Source organism: Benincasa hispida, chromosome 12 (genome assembly GCF_009727055.1).
Source record: "Benincasa hispida cultivar B227 chromosome 12, ASM972705v1, whole genome shotgun sequence".
Lineage (NCBI taxonomy): Eukaryota > Viridiplantae > Streptophyta > Magnoliopsida > Cucurbitales > Cucurbitaceae > Benincasa > Benincasa hispida.
Window position 1 is genome coordinate 40,587,173 of NC_052360.1, and position 17,777 is coordinate 40,604,949.

The following is a 17,777-nucleotide window of genomic DNA, read 5'->3' on the forward strand; positions in this document are numbered from 1 at the left end:
GGCATTTGGCGGTTGGGTACTGATGGTGTCTTGGAGATGGAGATATCATCCACACAACCCAATGGTGGCATTAAATGCACATCTTGCACATTCAAATCGTACTTATAATGTGGAGACATTTGCCTTACTTCTATAGTGAGAATTGAGGATAATTATTCCCCTATAAATTTAATGACTTCATGCAATAATTTTAAACAATACTGCATTTTTCTAAGAAACCACTTTTTTGAGAAGGTAGTAAATAAATGTTCAGAGTTTTCTCTAATGTCATGTTTACTCACGTGAAATGTAATCAAATAAATAATTAAAGATTGGAATTAATCTAAACGTGAACTTTAGTTGATTATGTTTGTTTGTTGTTTATTTGTGTTTTATAATCATAATGAAATGTCGGATACGCCTTCAAATCTATAATCAAAATATGCAATCTGAGAGAGGAACATAAGGTGTTTAATCTAATTGTGTGTGAAAATTACGTAAGACCCATTACTTTTACTCGTTACCATTACAAATATTGTTACTGTAACGATATGAGAATTATAAATCTGTCACATTTAATATTATCTTTACTTTTACCTTTATTGTTATAGTTAGGGTTAAACAATAATAGTAACGGTAACAGTAATAATAAAGTTGATAAATTCATAATTCTAAATAAACGCGATCAAAAGCAACCAAATCACGTTTGCAATTCAGGTTCATTATAATTGATCCATCAATGGAATCTTATTACGATTACATCAATTTTCATTACAGATAGATAAAGTGGCCTAAGATCCAACCAAAAATTAAAATCTCTTAGGCCCATATATGAATCACAGAAATAAGTCACCTTTCTACTTAGGAAAAGAAGGAAAATAACTTCCAACTTTTAAGCTCAAGGCCTTTAATTTCACCAAGGCTCTCTAATGACGATTGCCATCTTGAAATGAGTGTATATGTACCACAACTCCTATGATGGTCGGAGTGAACCCAAAATAGGCCATGTGCTTGGGTGTGGGTTATCTTCACATCCTAGATATGCTAATTTATTAGACTATATTTTTTGCTCATACCCGCCAAACTTTTGGAAATTTCTAGGAGTTACATAATGAAGTTTCAAGCTAAGCATAGCCTTGGTTAGAAGAACTTAAGACCTCATTTTTCTTTGGACAAAGATTAAAAAATCAAGAGTTGTACAAAACCCAACAAGGGTAAAAGAACCCTTGAAAAGAAGCGGGTAGGTCGCGGTTTTGGCGCCAATTCAGAATTCATGTCTTCTATTTACTTTTTGCCGTTACATTTTATTCTAGTAATTGGTAACAGTAAAAAATAAATAAATAAATAAAGGGTAGCAATACCTCACGGCTCACGCGGGGCCTGAAAAAGGTGGAGCTGAAGCAGAGCATTAAAATGGACTAGTGACTGGCGAGGAAGATAGGTAGTGGGTTATATGATTGCAAGAAGAAAGCAACATAACGTAGGAATGCTTTCTTTCCAGACAACAATCTGCCACCAACTGTTCTGCCGGAGACATGGCCTCTTCCAAGAGGGATCAGTTGTTGGTCTCATCTTATCAAAGCAAAATATTTCTAGAAAATGTGCAAATAGCAAATAAAATACCGAGTCTCAATCGAAACAGAAGTCTATCTGTATCATAGTGGGGAGAGCAAAAAATTCACATTGGATCTTAATTATAATTATGAAAAAGTAGAGAATTAGCAGACTCACGAAGTACTGTGGGTGCAGTTAGCCCTTCTGATGTTGTCGGGGCCCAGCAATCATGTTGTTCATTTTTGGAAAAAACACATTTTGTCCCGCTTGACTAAATACGTGGCTGAATTGACTAGCTGCTTTTGAATCTGGACTTTAAACACGAGAATATACTGGAATTTACCGATGATCTACCACGATATAGATGTAAAGAAATCTATGTTTGTAAACGATGTTGAAGATCGGGCAACCTAAGCTTAGGTCTAATTTATGTGAAAATAGGATATCCAGGAATAACTTATTCTCAAACAAAGTGTTGAAAAATGTAAAACAACAACCAGAAAATTCTCCAACTAACAAACCTCTAAGCTACACTCACTTTGACTTAAACTCATATCCTTTTAGTATAGAAGAATGATATTCAAATTTAGATGTTTATTTTTTGAAAAAAATATGTTGGTGCATCTTAGACTGCACCATTTTTGTATATCTATCCAAGTAATTACAAGTTGTCACATGACAATTTTTTTCCTTAAAAAAAAAGATACTTTTTAATATATTCTTTTTCCTTTCTAACTAGAAGGGATGCATGGAGATAGGTGCAATTTATGCTTTATTTTTTTGTCCTTGTAAACCGTGTCGTGGTCCCTAATGGATTCCATTGGTGGGATGTTGGATAAATTACTCAACAGTTGACAACTAAAAAGAAGGTTACAAAGATGAGTTAATTTTGCCATAAGAATGCTAATTTGAGGTATAAGTGGATAACTTGTCCAACTATTTCACTTGTTAAAGCATTTGCGAAGAAGGTAACAACAACCAACTAAAATTATGAGCGTTTGAAACAGGATATCAAGGATCAAGGACCATAATAATGTACGGATGTTACCGTCAATCTACACCCTGGGACCAAAATGCCATAATTAGTCATTTAGGCATCGTCACTTTATGTCAGTTGAATATTCCTCCTCCACTCTGGCCATGCCCATTACCATTACCAAAAGAATTATCAGTTTAGGAGGAAACCATCAAAGACTTGACAGGAAACTGCAGCTCGCCACTGTGTATCAAGTTAACAACATATTATGAATATAAGTCTATAACAAGTTGAAAATAAAATATAAAACAGGAAATTTTGTCAAGATTCTAGAATAACTTTTTTTTTTTTTTTTAAACAGTAAGTCTACCTTCCAGTTTCTTGAAATTAACAGTGGAGTCATCCTCTATGTTATGTAGTTATTTCCACCAAGGCAGGACAGGTCCTTGGACAAAGATGAAAGACCATCAAAAGGAGATGCTTAATAAATTGTCTAACAGCTCGATAATTAATGGAGCAGAATGATGCCTGAACATCTTTCCCCTCTTTATTTTGTAGAATGAATGACATGAAATGACAAGAAAAGGACCCAATAACACGTCGAACTATAATGACATAAACAGGGAAAAGTTTCTAGTACTTCTAAGTTGGTAATTAGTATGAAAAATTCTCTTCTTTTTTTTTTTCTTTTTTTTTTAAGAACCATTTAAGATTAGCGTGGAGTTTATGAAATAAAATACTTTGATAACATGTCAAATGTCGAATGGAAAGAATCTGTACCATAATGGTACTAGAAGTTTTCTTAAAAACAGTCTACGGACTTGATCATTCAAGTTTAACAACAGATCAAACATTGGGAGCTGTAACAGAATTCATGGAGAAAGACATACTACACTTTTTTTGAAAAAATAAATCAAGAGAGGAGAGATTCAATTAAAACCCAGTATAAACCTGCGTCTTATATATTGAATATGCCCTAAATTTCAGAATCAAAGTAGACATAGCAGTAAACATCAGGTTGAGTGCAGAGTTAGAAGTGAAAAAACAAGGTGATTGTCGTACCTTGGACATATGGGATCCCTTTGAACTTTGGTTCCAAGAGCAATCTCTCTCTCCTTTTCATGTGTAGACTTGTTCAAGTGACCAATTTCATGGGATGATCCTCATTTCAAGTGAGGTTTAAGCCTATCAATCAAAACAGGATTTCTTTTCAACTCGAAACCTCAATCCAGCTCAACCCAGCTCTTTTGACTCTGACTTTTTTTGAAGCCTCCCTCGCTTTACTCAGGGTATGCCACATCCCAAGTGATGCATAAGCATTTGAAACTGTCACGTATGTTGAAGGGTCATCTGGTGTAGCTTTAAGAAGGCCATCAGCAACACTGTTAATAAGCTTGGTATCATTGCGAGTTCCACATGCCCCCAGCAAAGTGCGCCATGTGGTCTGATCTGGCTCAAATGGCATATTTGCTATCAATTTTTCAGCTTCTTCAGGAAGCCCCGCTAACGCAAGAAGATCAACCATGCAGCAGTAATGCTCTAAATGAGGTTCTAGTTCATATACCGATTTCATGGAATTAAATATGCTTCGTGCCTCTTCAACCAAACCAGCATATCGACATGCAGAAAGAACCCCTAGAAATGTGATTTCATTTGGATTTATCCCTGATCGAATCATCTCATGAAATAACCTGATTGCCTCGGTCGCCCTTCCATTTTGTCCACATCCTACAATGATACCAGTCCAACTAACTATGTCTTTTTCTCGTATACAATAAAACAATGTTAATGCATCCTCAATTTCACCGCATTTTGAATACATATCAAGAAGGGATGTGATTGTGAACCCCTCCATTTCATACCCACTCTTGACACAGAATGCATGGACCTGCTTTCCACTTCTAAGAGATGCTAAATTGGAGCAGACTTTCAAAATGGTTGAAATGACAAAATGATCTATTTCATTAACCAACTCGAGCATATCTTTGAACATCGAGAAAGCTAACCAGTTTAATCCAATTTGAGCACATCCCATGATCAAACCCGACCAAGCTATTATATCTTTCCTTGGAAGCCTATGGAACATTGCTAATGCATCGTCAATGTTTCCTAGTTTTGCATAAAGATCCACAAGAATGCTTCCAACAACATAGTCCAACTCATAACCACAAGTGATAATCAAACCATGTAGTTGAAAGCCAACCCTCTGACTTAATAAGTTGATGCAGACCTTTAAAGCACCACCAAAGGTGTAAGAGTCCAGTAATGCACCCGAGCAATGGATTTCTGAAATCAAATTCAAAGCTGCTTGGTCACAGTTGTTGATAACATATCCTGAAAGCATCGAGTTCCACAATGCCAGGTTATCAGTAATGGAAGGGTTGAAAGAAGAGTGTTGGTCAAATAACTTGACTGCTTCGATCAGGTCATTGCAATTCGAATACATATCAATCAGGGCAGACAACGTGAAACAACTAGATTCATAGCCCAACTTGGTGACATAGGTATGAATTTGTTTCCCGATGACTAATAACCCATGAAGCGCACTGATCTTTAAAGCGCACGGAAATGTGAAATCATCAAGCTTGAGGCCCTCTTTGTGCATCATGGACACAAATTCCAACGCGCGCTGACTCCCATTGTCTGCAAAACCAGCAATCATACTGTTCCAAGATACAACATTTGGGTGTGGCATACAATGAAAAAGTTTTTCAGCCTCCACCATCAAACCAGCCTTGCTATAGCCAGAAACAATGATGTTCCAAGTAGTTGTGGTGGCCCGTGAAATATTGTGGAAAACTTTCACGGCATCATTCAAGCTTCCACATTTCACATACATGTCCATGAGAGAATTCATCAAAATAGTATCGGCCTGTAATTTATCTCCATATATTCTTTCTTGAATTAGTTTACCTAAACCCAAATCACCCACAAACCCACATGCCTTTAGAACCGCGGAATACATGTACCCATTGGGTGTCTCTGATTCCGGCATATCATTATACACTCGGAGTGCCTCATAAGGTCTTCCACCATCAGTAAATGCAGAAACCATGGTGGTCCAAGTAACAATATTCTTGTCAGTCATTTCATCAAACACCTTCTCTGCATCTCGTACATTAAAAAACTCCGCATACATGGAAATCAAATTGTTGGCAAGAAACACATCGTTCAAACACCCAAATTTTCTTAAATAAGCATGAATGGCATTGCCTCGTCTGAAAGCTCTAACTTGTGCGCAGTGGCGCAATTCCTTCGCTATGATGTTGGCGTTCATGAGTAACAAAAACGAAGGAATTACATTATCCTTCTGCAGGCATGTTCGAACATCTTAATGAAAGATAGAAAGCGGGAAATTTTGCAAACTTATCTACCGGGATGTCGGGGTAGTTTCTGCTCTGTTATTGTAGCCTACCCTTGATGCCCGCATTGGAGATCGACATACACGTATATCAAAGTATCTTGTTGTGCACAACCACAAGTTATCTGAAACTGGCAGGAAGATGAAACTGAGTTTGTTAATGGTAGAGACAGAGGTGTGAAATGGCTTTTCGCAGTTGCCTCTGCTCAACTTCAGCTTCAAGTTTAAGCTCTCCGAGCAGTGCGATTCAGAATTCCAAGTCCGTAGGAATTGACCATGCTCTTAAAGGCCAGACTTTTTTTCAAAAAAAAAAAAAAAAAAAAAAAAAAGTAGAATCTCAAAACACAAAATTTGAAAACAAGAAATTTAATGAAAAATTATATTTTCTGCTTTCAAAATATTTGTTTGGTAGCAAATTTAAAAATTAGATTATAATTTAAATAATTATTTAAAATATATTGATATCATATTTCTAAATCACAAATCTAGTTGTAGTTACCCACAAATATTTAGTTAACAATAAATTATTATTAATTTATTTATGAATACTATTTATGTTAAAAATTAATATTGATGAAATATGAGAAAAGAGAGACCAACACACAGTTTACGTGGAAACCCTATAACAGGAGAAAAACAACGATACATACCTTTTTCTTATTATTTTTAATTGATACACTGAATACAAGAGAATAGGGTGAATAAATAAACAATAGAGAGTCCTAGGGTAGAAGATAATTACAATAATACCCCTAGGGAAAAAACCCTACTTTTAACGCTCCCCTCAAGTTGGGGCATAAATATCAATAAGACCCAATTTACTGATAGAGTAGTCAAAATTTGGTCTAAGTAACCCCTTGGTGAGAACATCTGCCACTTGTTGACTTGAGGGAATATATGGGATACAAATGCTCCCATTATCCAGTCTTTCTTTAATGAAGTGTCTATCAATCTCTACATGTTTAGTTCTATCATGCTGAACTGGATTGTTTGCGATACTTATTGCTACTTTATTATCACAAAACAATTTCATTGGAAGCTCACTATCTTGGTAAAGATCAAACAACACCTTCTTCAATAAGATTTCTTCACATATCCCTAAGCTCATTGCCCTGTACTCAGTTTCAATGCTACTCTTGGCCACCACTCCCTATTTCTTACTTCGTCAGGTGACAAAGTTACCCTAGAAAAAGGTGCAATAACCAGAGGTTGACTTTCTATCAACAACAGAGCCTACCCAATCAGAATCAGTATAAGCTTCAATAGTTCTTTTTTCAAACTTTCTGAACATCGGACCCTTACCAGGAGTTCCCTTCAAGTACCGAAGAATAGCTCAACTGCAGTCATATGCTTCTCATAGGGAACTTGCATAAACTGGCTACCACGCTTACTGAATATGAAATATATGGTCTTGTATGGGATAGGTAGATCAGCTTTCCAACCAACCTCTGATACCTTTCCTTATTAACAGGAACTTTATTGTCTATAACACGGGTGTGTCAGCGGGTTTACACCTAGTCATGCCTGTTTCTTTGAGTAAGTCCAGTGTATATTTCCGTTGTGATACTGAAATACCTTCTCTTGATCGAGCTACTTCCATTCCAAGGAAGTATCTTAGCTTGCCAAGGTCTTTAATCTCAAATTCTCTGGCCATTCTTGTTTTGAGCCTTGTAATTTCACCTTCATCATCCCCAGACAGAACAATATAATCAACATACACTATGAGGACTACAATCTTCCCGGAGTCGGACCTTTTCGTAAACAGTGTATGATCTGAGTGCCCTTGTTTATATCCCTGTGCCTTAAGAAATGTGGTGAACCTATTAAACCAAACCCTTGGAGATTGTTTCAGTCCATATAATGACTTTCTCAGTCTGCAAACCCTGTGCTTGAACTGACTCTTGATAACGGGCAAAAATGCACGTTACTACAGTACTAAGTTATTAAACAATGCAGGTTTGCGTTGATAAAATATATAAAATTGTATCCAAAAAGCAGTTCATGACATTGCGGTCACACACGTCCATCGCATGATAACAGTTAACTTTTGTATTTTTGTGCAAAATATGAATTGACACAAAGCGTAAAATGAGATTACAAGAAAGCAACGGTCGAGTACAACATTACTGAAAAGGTTTGCGGCGATTTGTGCTTGCAAACATCTGCTCAAGAAGGATTGCCGCATAGAGCCGCCGCAACTTGGTGGGCGCATCTGGGTGAAAAACATAATTAATCACGATGGCACAGAAAGTTGATGACGGTCAAGTATGAATTAAGTTGACAATCCGCTAACGGTCTACTGTAGCAAGTACACTCAGCTTTTCGGTGACAAATATTCGGCGCATCAGTCAGAGAATTAAAGCCATCCCATCTGTGCAATCATAAGAAAGACTGCCTTTCACCCCGAAGCTCTATAAATACCGGAGGCAACCTTCAGCAAAGGAGTTCAGATAGTTAGAGAATTTTCCCTTAGATAAAATAGTCTTGTTCGTAGTTTTCCTTTTTATTTAGAAGGCGGAGCGAGAGAAGAGAAGAGACGTTGGAAGATCGCTCAGGGAAACTCGAGAGAGAACCTAGAGGCGTGAAAAAGCAGAGAGCGGGCCGACTCTCGCGAGAGTGAGACTATCTTTTGAACAGATTAGAAAAGACAGTGTAAAAGCCTTGGGAAGCAAGAGATTGCTACTAGGCTTTTTATTCTCATCTTGCATTGTTATTTTGTATTTCAACTCTATATCTATATAATGGAATTTCTTTATCTAGATCTGTTTACTCTCTTGAAAGCACGCATGAGTAGCTAAATTTATCGAATGGGTTGAGAAGAACTAAGCTAACATGACCTAGGATCTTCATTGCATGCGATTATCTTGTTTTATGCTGTGCCCAACACCCTTTTAGAGCTACTCGAGAGAGAGTCTAAAGAAAGAACCTAAAGCCTCGAGAGAGCTTGGTTAGAATCTAGACTTGAGAGAGCAAGATTAGATCTGCATAAGCAAGAGATAGGGACTTAGAGATAAGCTTTGTTTGCCAACCTACATCACATGCACCCTAGAGATAGATTATAATATTATGTGGTCGTCTTATTTGTGTGTGTGTCATTTTGTCATCGCATAAATAAGAATAGAGGCTTATGTGTAGGTCCTATAGACTCATCGAATATATCGCATGCGTTCTAGTATTAGAGCCGTAGCATTTGCGTCGAGAGATGATTTGCTATTGTATGTGTGTTGCATGATCGCATAACATAAACGCATCCTAGGAAGTGTTAGCCGAACCCCTTCTCAACCCGTTCACCGCATCTTTCGTATTATCAACTCTTTTCGTAATTCCGCTGCATTCATTTATTTTATTATCGCAACCAACAACCAAAAAACAACTATTTGATTTCTTGGTTACCACAAAGTCTTCTTGAAAATTTACCACCGCATACCGTTTTTCCTAGTCCCTGAGTTCGACCTTGGACTTACCAGAAAACTCAGTGGGGTTTATACTTGGATTCCATTGAGAAAATTTATTGCTCAACGCATTTCCATCACTGCATTTCATTCCATAATTTCACTTCATAAAATAACACATCAATTTTTTAGTGCCGTTGCCGGGAACTTCGGCAAATCAGTGTGCTAACAGTAATTTTTCTGATTTCTTTGCAGCTGTCAATCTCTGACGAATTACGACCCGGAGATTGAAAGGACGTTCTATCGATTAAAAAACAACCGCCAACAACAAGACAGAACCCTAAGAATGGCGGAACAACCGGAAGAAAATGCCGCAAACGCAAACAATATAATGGCCAACCCATCCTTCTGGCGAATGACCGCAATAGACCCATTCGGGACTATCGTCGCCCAACCTCTACGATTTCTCTCCGGGAATCATAAGGCCAGCGTTAGACGGATTGAGGTTTGGAATGAAACCGGTAATGCTGCAGATGATCCATGCTGCTGGGCAGTTTGGAGGGAGGCGTGGTGAAGACCTGCACGCCCACCTCCGGAGCTTCATAGAAACCTGCAACACTTTTGTGTTCTTGAATATATCCATCGAGGAAGTTCGACTCACTTTGTTCCCATTTTCCTTATGCGATCAAGCGAGAAAATGGGCGTATTCTCTCGAACTAGGGGAGATAATTTCGTGGGAACAAGTGGGGAAAAGTTTATAAAGAAGTATTTCCCACCAATTGAGAATTCCCAGAGAAAGAAATTAATAACGAATTTTGAACAAGAAACTGACGAATCGCTCAACGATGCCTGAGCAAAGTTTAAGAGGCTGGTAAGAGACTGTCCATACAACAGATTACCAGACTGCTTGCAAATGGAGATCTTTTATCAAGGACTGAACCACTTGCTTCGCAAGACCTGTGCCAAGTTGCGACAACAGACTGGTGTCTGCGGATACTCAAAACATAAGAAGAGAGGCCAAAAAATATACTTGATCGCAAAATTTCCAAAAATCACAGAGGACTGGCGAGAATAGCGATCAAAGATTATTGAATTGAAACCAATGACCGCATATACCAATGGCGGCCATCCATCCCTCGAACAAATTGACTGCGATGATAGTTGATATAAGGCATTCGCAATTAACTAGGCACACTGAGGACGCGAACAAAGACAGCGTCAATGCAATGCTCAATAATGCATATTAAGTGTGTCATCTTGTGGAGACGCCCCATCCGAAGAAGGAATGCCCAAGAACTATCTGCAGTCAGCGTATGCTTCATAGAAGAATAAATTCCTATTCTGACATGCACAAACCCCGGTGGAGAAACCACCCCAATTTTGCATGGGAAAAAATCAACAACAAAGCTTTCAACCGTGGCAGTCGCAAAAAGAAGGCACCCAGATTGTCCCGCGAACCAACGGTCCAATGCATAACCAAGCTAGCAGCTCGCAAACACCGCAATCTTCATCCTAAGTAGAGAGCTGTTTGAAGCAGTACATTGCAGAGAACAAATTAGTGCTTCAGAACAAGCACATGTCTATTGAAATCATCAAAATTCAGCTGGGGAAAATGCGTAGGTGAGCTCAAAAATAGACTGCAGGAGCTTGTTGAGCCACTAAAACTTCCACGCAAAGCTGGAGTACGGGGAAGAACAATGACTTAGCAGTCTCCTTGCCCTAAGCGGATCCAAAATGACATACACGAAAGTGGAGGAGGAACAACCTATCATGGACAACTGAATACAATAAAAAAAACAATTTTAAGGGACATGTCTAGACTTGTAATTCAGAAGAGCCCGAGCAAATGAAACCGAAAAAGGTTTGCGCCCATCTCAAGCCTAAGATTCAATGTAGATAGAAAAAGTCCAACTTACCACCATCTCCGCAAGTAATTGAAAAAGAAGTCAGAAATGATGAAGAAAAAAGATCGCCTGACTAGTCGGCTCAAATATCAGTAACGTCACCAGACCATGTTGATGATTCCCACAAAAAAATGTGCGACCCAGGAATCTTCACGATACCATGCTCCATTGGGGGGGTCTATAGTGGCCAAGCACTATGCGATCTTTGAGCGAGTATAAACATAATGCCGCTATCAATCTTCAAACGATTGAATATTGGCACACTCACGCCCACAATAGAGACTCTTCTACTTGCAGACAGATCCCAAATACATCCCGAGGGAGAGTTGAAAGATGCCGCGATCTCAATTGATAAATTCATCTTGCCGGCAGACTTCATCATTTTGGATTATAAAGCGGACGAAGATGCGCCCATCATATTGGGCGACCATTCCTCTCGACCGGTCGCGCTCAAATTGATGTGCACAAGGGGGAAATCATAATGAACATCAATAGGGAAAAGCTCCGGATTAAGGCAGTCAAGATTCCGGAAGAACGAGAAAAGAAGAAAAAGCCACCGTGGACGTGAAAAGCCCAGCTTGGAATAAGCAGTCCCTGAGTTACTATGTGATTCAACCTCATCAGGGACACAAACCTTTTGAATATCCTTTTTCTACATCAATACTTCATGAACTTTCATCGCCTTGTTATTAGCTGTTACCACATATGTACTTCTTTCTTTATCTAAAAAAAAAAAAAAGCGATTGTGTTGAATGATTGTGGTAAGCGATTTTGTTAACTTTGTTTTTTTTAATATTTGACCCTCTCAATGTTTTTCTTGCAAACGATTGAGGTAAACGATTGCGGAGGCGCTACACGGAGACGTAACTACTTTATTCCGTCACCGCAATCCAAAGAAGGTAGATCGCTGCAAAGCAGGATGCGTCAACAAACAATGCAGGCAACAACGCAAATTTGGGGGTTGTATTCTTCCTTGACTTTATTCCAAATTTTGCACTATCGCATCGTATTTTAATTTTGAAAGTTTTATCACCGCATTCTCTTTGATTACAGCAATCATTTAACATTGATAAATTTAGTAAGTCACCGCATGCTTTCTCTTTGCCAATTATGATTTCAATGATGAAACACATGCTTCTATTTTTTCGTATATACTAGAGTCAACTTAATTTTATGACAGCCACCTCATGAAATATTTCTAGAAGTTAGTGATCTGCTAGCTTTCTTTCAAACTGACTCTTTACGTAGCTTCCTAAGAACATCAGATGACTTCTTTTAATCTATTGGCAATGAGGACATTGTCGCATTTTAAATTTGGGGGTGAGGTATTTATTTTCGACCTTGCTATTTTTAGCTCTATAAAAAAAAAAGAAAAGAAAAGAAAAAGAGAGAGAAAAAAAGAAGGAAAGTTTTGAGAATAACAACTCTACTGTCAACGCAATGGAGAAACCCATGTTGATAAGAGTTAAGTTGTGAAGGGCACTTACCCGTAGTTGGATGTCCACATGACACACGTGGGGGTAAGCCAAAATGAAAGAAAGTCACCAGGATCAACGCATAAATAAATGACTGCAACTCCGCTGCCAAGTAGGTATGAGTTTAGTCTGAGAAAGTGCACCTTGCTCGTAGTTGAATGTCTGCATGACATATGTAGGGGCAAGCCAAAACGAAGGCGAGGCACTTGGATCAGTGCAAGGTCAGAGAAAAATAACAATGTAAAAAATATGCAAGGATAAAAATCATTTAACACCCAGTGAAAAAGTTTTTTTTGAAATAAATCATGCGATGTCCTGGAATCTAGTAAAGTCCTTTTTGAAGCTTAAACTTGCGGTTCCTAGGTTTTAGAAATATTTTAAGAAGAGAATTGAATAAGAATTAAGGAAATTTTGGTGTATAGGATTTGAATGAAGTATCTTTGAGAAATCTAAGAAAAGAGATTGCGGTCGACTTTCTAAAGGAAATCTTTAGCTTATGCTTGAGGACAAGCATTGTTTAAATTTGGGGGTGTGATAACGGGCAGAAATGCTCACGTTACAGTCGTAAACACCATACAAGAGTACTAAGTTATATAAACAATGCAGGCTTGTGTTGATAAAATATATAAAATTGTGTCCAAAAAAGCATTAAGTTCATGACATTCACAGTGCAGGTCGCACGCGTTCCAATCGCATGAAAACAGTTAACTTTTGTAATTTTTGTGCAAAATATAGCGTAATGATGCAAAACGTAAAATAGCCGCTCACAAGAAAGCAACGGTCAAGCACAGCGTTACCGCAAGGCTTTGCAGTGATTTGTGCTTGCAAACATATGCTCAAGAAGGATTGCTGCATAGAGCCACCGCAACTTGGTGGGCGCGTCTGGGTGAAAAGCATAATTAATCACGATGGGACAAAAAGCTGATGACGGTCGAGTCCAAATTAAGTTGACAAGCCGCTAATGGTCTACTGTAGCAAGTATACTAAGCTTTTCGGTGACAAATATTCAGCGCATCAGTTAGAGAATTAAAGTCATCCCATCTGTGCAATCATAAGAGAGAAGCCGCCTTTCACCCCGAAGCTCTATAAATACCGAAGGCAACCTTCAACAAAGGAGTTCGGATAGTTAGAGAATTTTCCCTTAGATAGAATAGTCTTGTTCGTAGTTTTCCTTTTTTATTTAGAAGGTGGAGCGAGAGAAGGGAAGAGACGCCAGAAGATTGCTCGGGGCAACTCAAGAGAGAACCTAAAGGCGTGGAAAAGCAGAGAGTGGGCCAACTCTCGCAAGAGCGAGACTATCTTTTGAACAGAGTAGAAAAGAAAGTGTAAAAGCCTTGGGAAGCAAGAGATTGCTATTAGGCTCTTTATTCTCATCTTGCATTATTATTTTGTATTTCAACTCTATATCTATACAATGGAATTTCTTTTTCTACATCTGTTCACTCTCTTGAAAGCATGCATAAGTTGCTAAATTTATCGAATGGGTTGAGAAGAACTAAGCTAACATGACCTAGGATCTTCGTTGCATGCGATTATCTTGTTTTATGCTGTGCCCAACACCCCTTTAGAGCTACTCGAGAGAGAGTCTAAAGAAAGAACCTAAAGACTCGAGAGAGCTTGGTTAGAATCTAGACTCGAGAGAGCAAGATTAGATGTGCATAAGCAAGAGATAGGGACTTAGAGATAAGCTCTGTTTGCCAACCTACATCACATGCACCCTAAAGATAGATTATGATATTATGTGGTCGCCTTATTTGTGTGCGTGTCATTTGGTCATCGTATAAATAAGAATAGAGACTTATGTGTAGGTTCTATAGACTCATCGCATATATCGCATGCGTTCTAGTATTAGAAGTCGTAGCATTTGTGTCGAGAGATGATTTGCTATTGTATGTGTGTTGCATGATTGCATAACATGAACGCATCCTAGGAAGTGTTAGCCGAACCCCTTCTCAACCCGTTCACTGCATACTCATCGCATCTTCCGTATTATTAACTCTTTTCGTAACTCCGCCGCATTCGTTTATTTTATTACCGCAACCAACAACCAAAAAACAACTATTTGATTTCTTGGTTACCACAAAGTCTTCTTGAAAGTTTACCACCACATACCGTTTTCCCTAGTCCCTGAGTTCGACCTAAGACTTACCAGGAAACTGTTTATACTTGAATTCCACTGAGAAAACTTGTTGCTCAACGCATTTCCATCACCACATTTCATTTCATAATTTCACCTCATAAAATAATGCATCAACTCTCGAATCCAGGAGGAGGGCTCATATAGACTTCCTTTTCAAGTTCTCCATTCAGGAATGCATTTTTAACATCTAACTGGTGAAGTGGTCAATCTCTGTTTACGACAATTGTCAACAAAACCCGAATAGTGTTGAGTTTGGCCATGGGAGAGAATGTTTTAGAGTAATCAACTCCGTAGGTTTGGGTGAAACCTTTAGCAACCAGTCTAGCCTTATATCAATTAATTATCCCATCTGATTTGTATCTTACGGTGAACACCCATTTGCATCCAACTGCCTTGTGCCCTTCAGTTAAAGGCACCTGTTCCCACGTTCCATTTTTCTCAAGAGCCTTCATTTCTTCCATAACAACCATTTTCCATTCATAACTCTCCATTGCTTCACGAATACTACTTGGGACCATGATAGTGTCCAAGTTGGTAGTGAAAGCTTTAAATTCGGAAGACAGATTGCTATATGTCATGTAGCTGTGCATAGAGTATTTCGCACATGAATGAGTACCTTTCCTCAGTGCTATTGGAAGATCAAGAGAGGCATTATATTTTTCCAACTTTCTAGGTTTCTCAGCATGACCGGTCATCTGTATATCAAGGATTTCAGTAGTATCTTCCACTTCCTTATAAAAAACTGGCATTTTTCCTTTACTGCTATCATTCTTAGCTGTCTCCTATCTGTCACATTTTCAGTATTGTCACCTTCTTCATCCTTATCTTCCCTACATTTGTCAGTCTCCATACATATATCAAAATCATTAGTTTCAGGGATACATGTACCTGGACCAGATGTAGGGTTTGATTCATGGACCGGAGCCGGTTGTTCAACAGATGACATCCCTTCCTTTCTAAGATTCTTCCTATAGTAGGTTATTCATGGAATTTGGTTGGTAGGGAGGACATGACAGGCTTTTTCAGAGCTAGGAGAAGGAATCGGGGTGGATTCTCCTAAAGGGATATCATAAGAGGATCAGTTAGGCTCTTCACTCAAGCTCTCCCTCTGAAGATGACTAACGGGAAAGAATGGCTGATCTTCAACGAAAGTAATGTCCATGGAGACAAAATACTTATGAGAGGACGGATGATAGCATTTATACCCACGTTGGTGGAGAGGGAACCCAACAAAAACACATTTTTGAGCCCGAGGGGTGAATTTTGTGCGATTTGGGCCATGGGAATGGACAAACACGCCACAACCGAAGACACGAAGGGGTACATCAGAAATCTGGCGAGTAGTCGGATAGGATTCTTTGAATAGGTTCAAGGGATTATGAAAGTCAAGGATACGAGAGGGCATACGATTAATGAGGTGAGCCGCAGTAAGAATGGCATCTCCCCATAGATAGGATGGAAGAGTGGCAGACAACATTAAGGACCGGGCAACTTCCACCAGATGACAATTTTTACGCTCAGCTACTCCATTTTTTTGGGGAGTATAAGCACAGAGCTCTGGTCGACAATCCCCTTAGACACAAGAAAGTCATGGAAAGAGGTGTTAAAGAACTCTCATCCATTATCACTCCTAAAAATTCCAATCTTTGCATGGAATTGTGTTTCAACCATGGTATAAAATTGTTGAAAGATGGAAGACACCTCAGATTTATCAGCAAGTAAGAACACCCAAGTGAGGCGTGTGTGGTCATCTATGAAAGTAACGAACCAACGTTTACTAGTGGAGGTAGTAGTAGGTGAGGGTCCCTAGACGTCACTATGAATGAGGGAGAAAGGACTGGATGGCTTATAAGGTTGAGAACGAAAAGTAATATGACTTTGTTTGGCACGAATACATACATCACAATTTAGAGACGCTATATTAATATGGTGGAATAAATGTAGAAACAAATATTTCATATATTGAAAGTTTGGATGTCCTAAACGATAATGCCATAACATAAAGTCATTTTCGGAAGTAGAAAAATTTAAAGACATAAAACCAGTTCTATGATCCTCCCTAGAAGAAGCATCATTAGAAAGGAAGTAGAGCCCCCTATCGTGCTGGGCATTGCCAATCGTTATCCTCGAATTCTGATCCTGAAACACAACAGAATCTGATGAGAAAATGCCTTACAATTCAGATCTTTTGTAATTTTACTGACCGATAAAATATTATATGAAATTTTAGGCACATGAAGTATATCACGTAATACTAAACCATCAAAAGGAGAGGTATTTCCTTTCCCTGCAACCGGGGCTTATTCTAATACGTTAATTTCTCACACTCGGACAGTATGAAACAAATAATTCTGAAGAACTGGTGAAATGATCTGTTGCCCCGGAATCTACAATCCAGGGTTTCTTGCAACATTAATGCTAATAAGTCCAGAAGATGGAAATGTACCTGATTGTGCAATGACACACACCCCGACAACACTCAAATTGGTCTTATTATTGGCTGAGGGCTGACGCGGTGTATTCTCATTAATTGAGTCACTTACAAGTGCACGACCAGAGGATTTGTCATGTGATTGTCATCGCCTATTGTTCGGGGGCCTGCCATGTAACTTCCAACATTGATCCTTCGTATGCCATGGCTTCTTGCAATGCTCATAGACAGGTGTGGGCTTTTTATCACCATCGACACTGGAAGCCTTCGTAACAAAGACTGATGCATCAGTAGAAACAACCACGGGATTGTTCATAGCATGTGACTGATCCACTTCCAGTCGAACTTCTGAACAAACTTCTCTGAGGGAAGGAGTAGGTCGTTGACCCAATATTCGACTCCGAACACTGTCAAATGTTGGGTTCAATCCCAGATATCTCTAGCAGTTGCTGCGCATACAGTAAGGGTCGGCCAATCTGTGGCTCCATACTATTGATGAGGATAGAACATAATAGAGAATCCTCCCCTTTCCAGATTCTTTCTTGAGGATTGCCTGGGATAGGTT

At 38.8% G+C, this 17,777-nt stretch overlaps 1 protein-coding gene across 3 annotated transcripts; it reads right to left on the minus strand.

Moving 5' to 3' along the window:
• Positions 1 to 62: 62 nt before the first annotated feature.
• On the minus strand, positions 63 to 6,121 carry LOC120067076 (pentatricopeptide repeat-containing protein At4g08210). Of its 3 annotated transcripts, XM_039018465.1 has the most exons (4): positions 3,572 to 6,121; positions 2,880 to 2,954; positions 2,582 to 2,752; positions 63 to 1,841 (listed from the first exon to the last, which is right to left on the minus strand). In XM_039018465.1, exon 1 carries the CDS (start codon positions 5,784 to 5,786, stop codon positions 3,720 to 3,722), a length of 2,067 nt encoding a protein of 688 aa, XP_038874393.1. In that variant the 5' UTR covers positions 5,787 to 6,121; the 3' UTR covers positions 63 to 1,841; positions 2,582 to 2,752; positions 2,880 to 2,954; positions 3,572 to 3,719. The 3 variants fall into 3 exon arrangements, with proteins under 3 accessions (XP_038874393.1, XP_038874392.1, XP_038874394.1); XM_039018464.1 differs by lacking the exon at positions 63 to 1,841 and having other exon boundaries at positions 2,441 to 2,752; XM_039018466.1 differs by lacking the exons at positions 63 to 1,841; positions 2,880 to 2,954 and having other exon boundaries at positions 2,441 to 2,752.
• Positions 6,122 to 17,777: the final 11,656 nt, after the last annotated feature.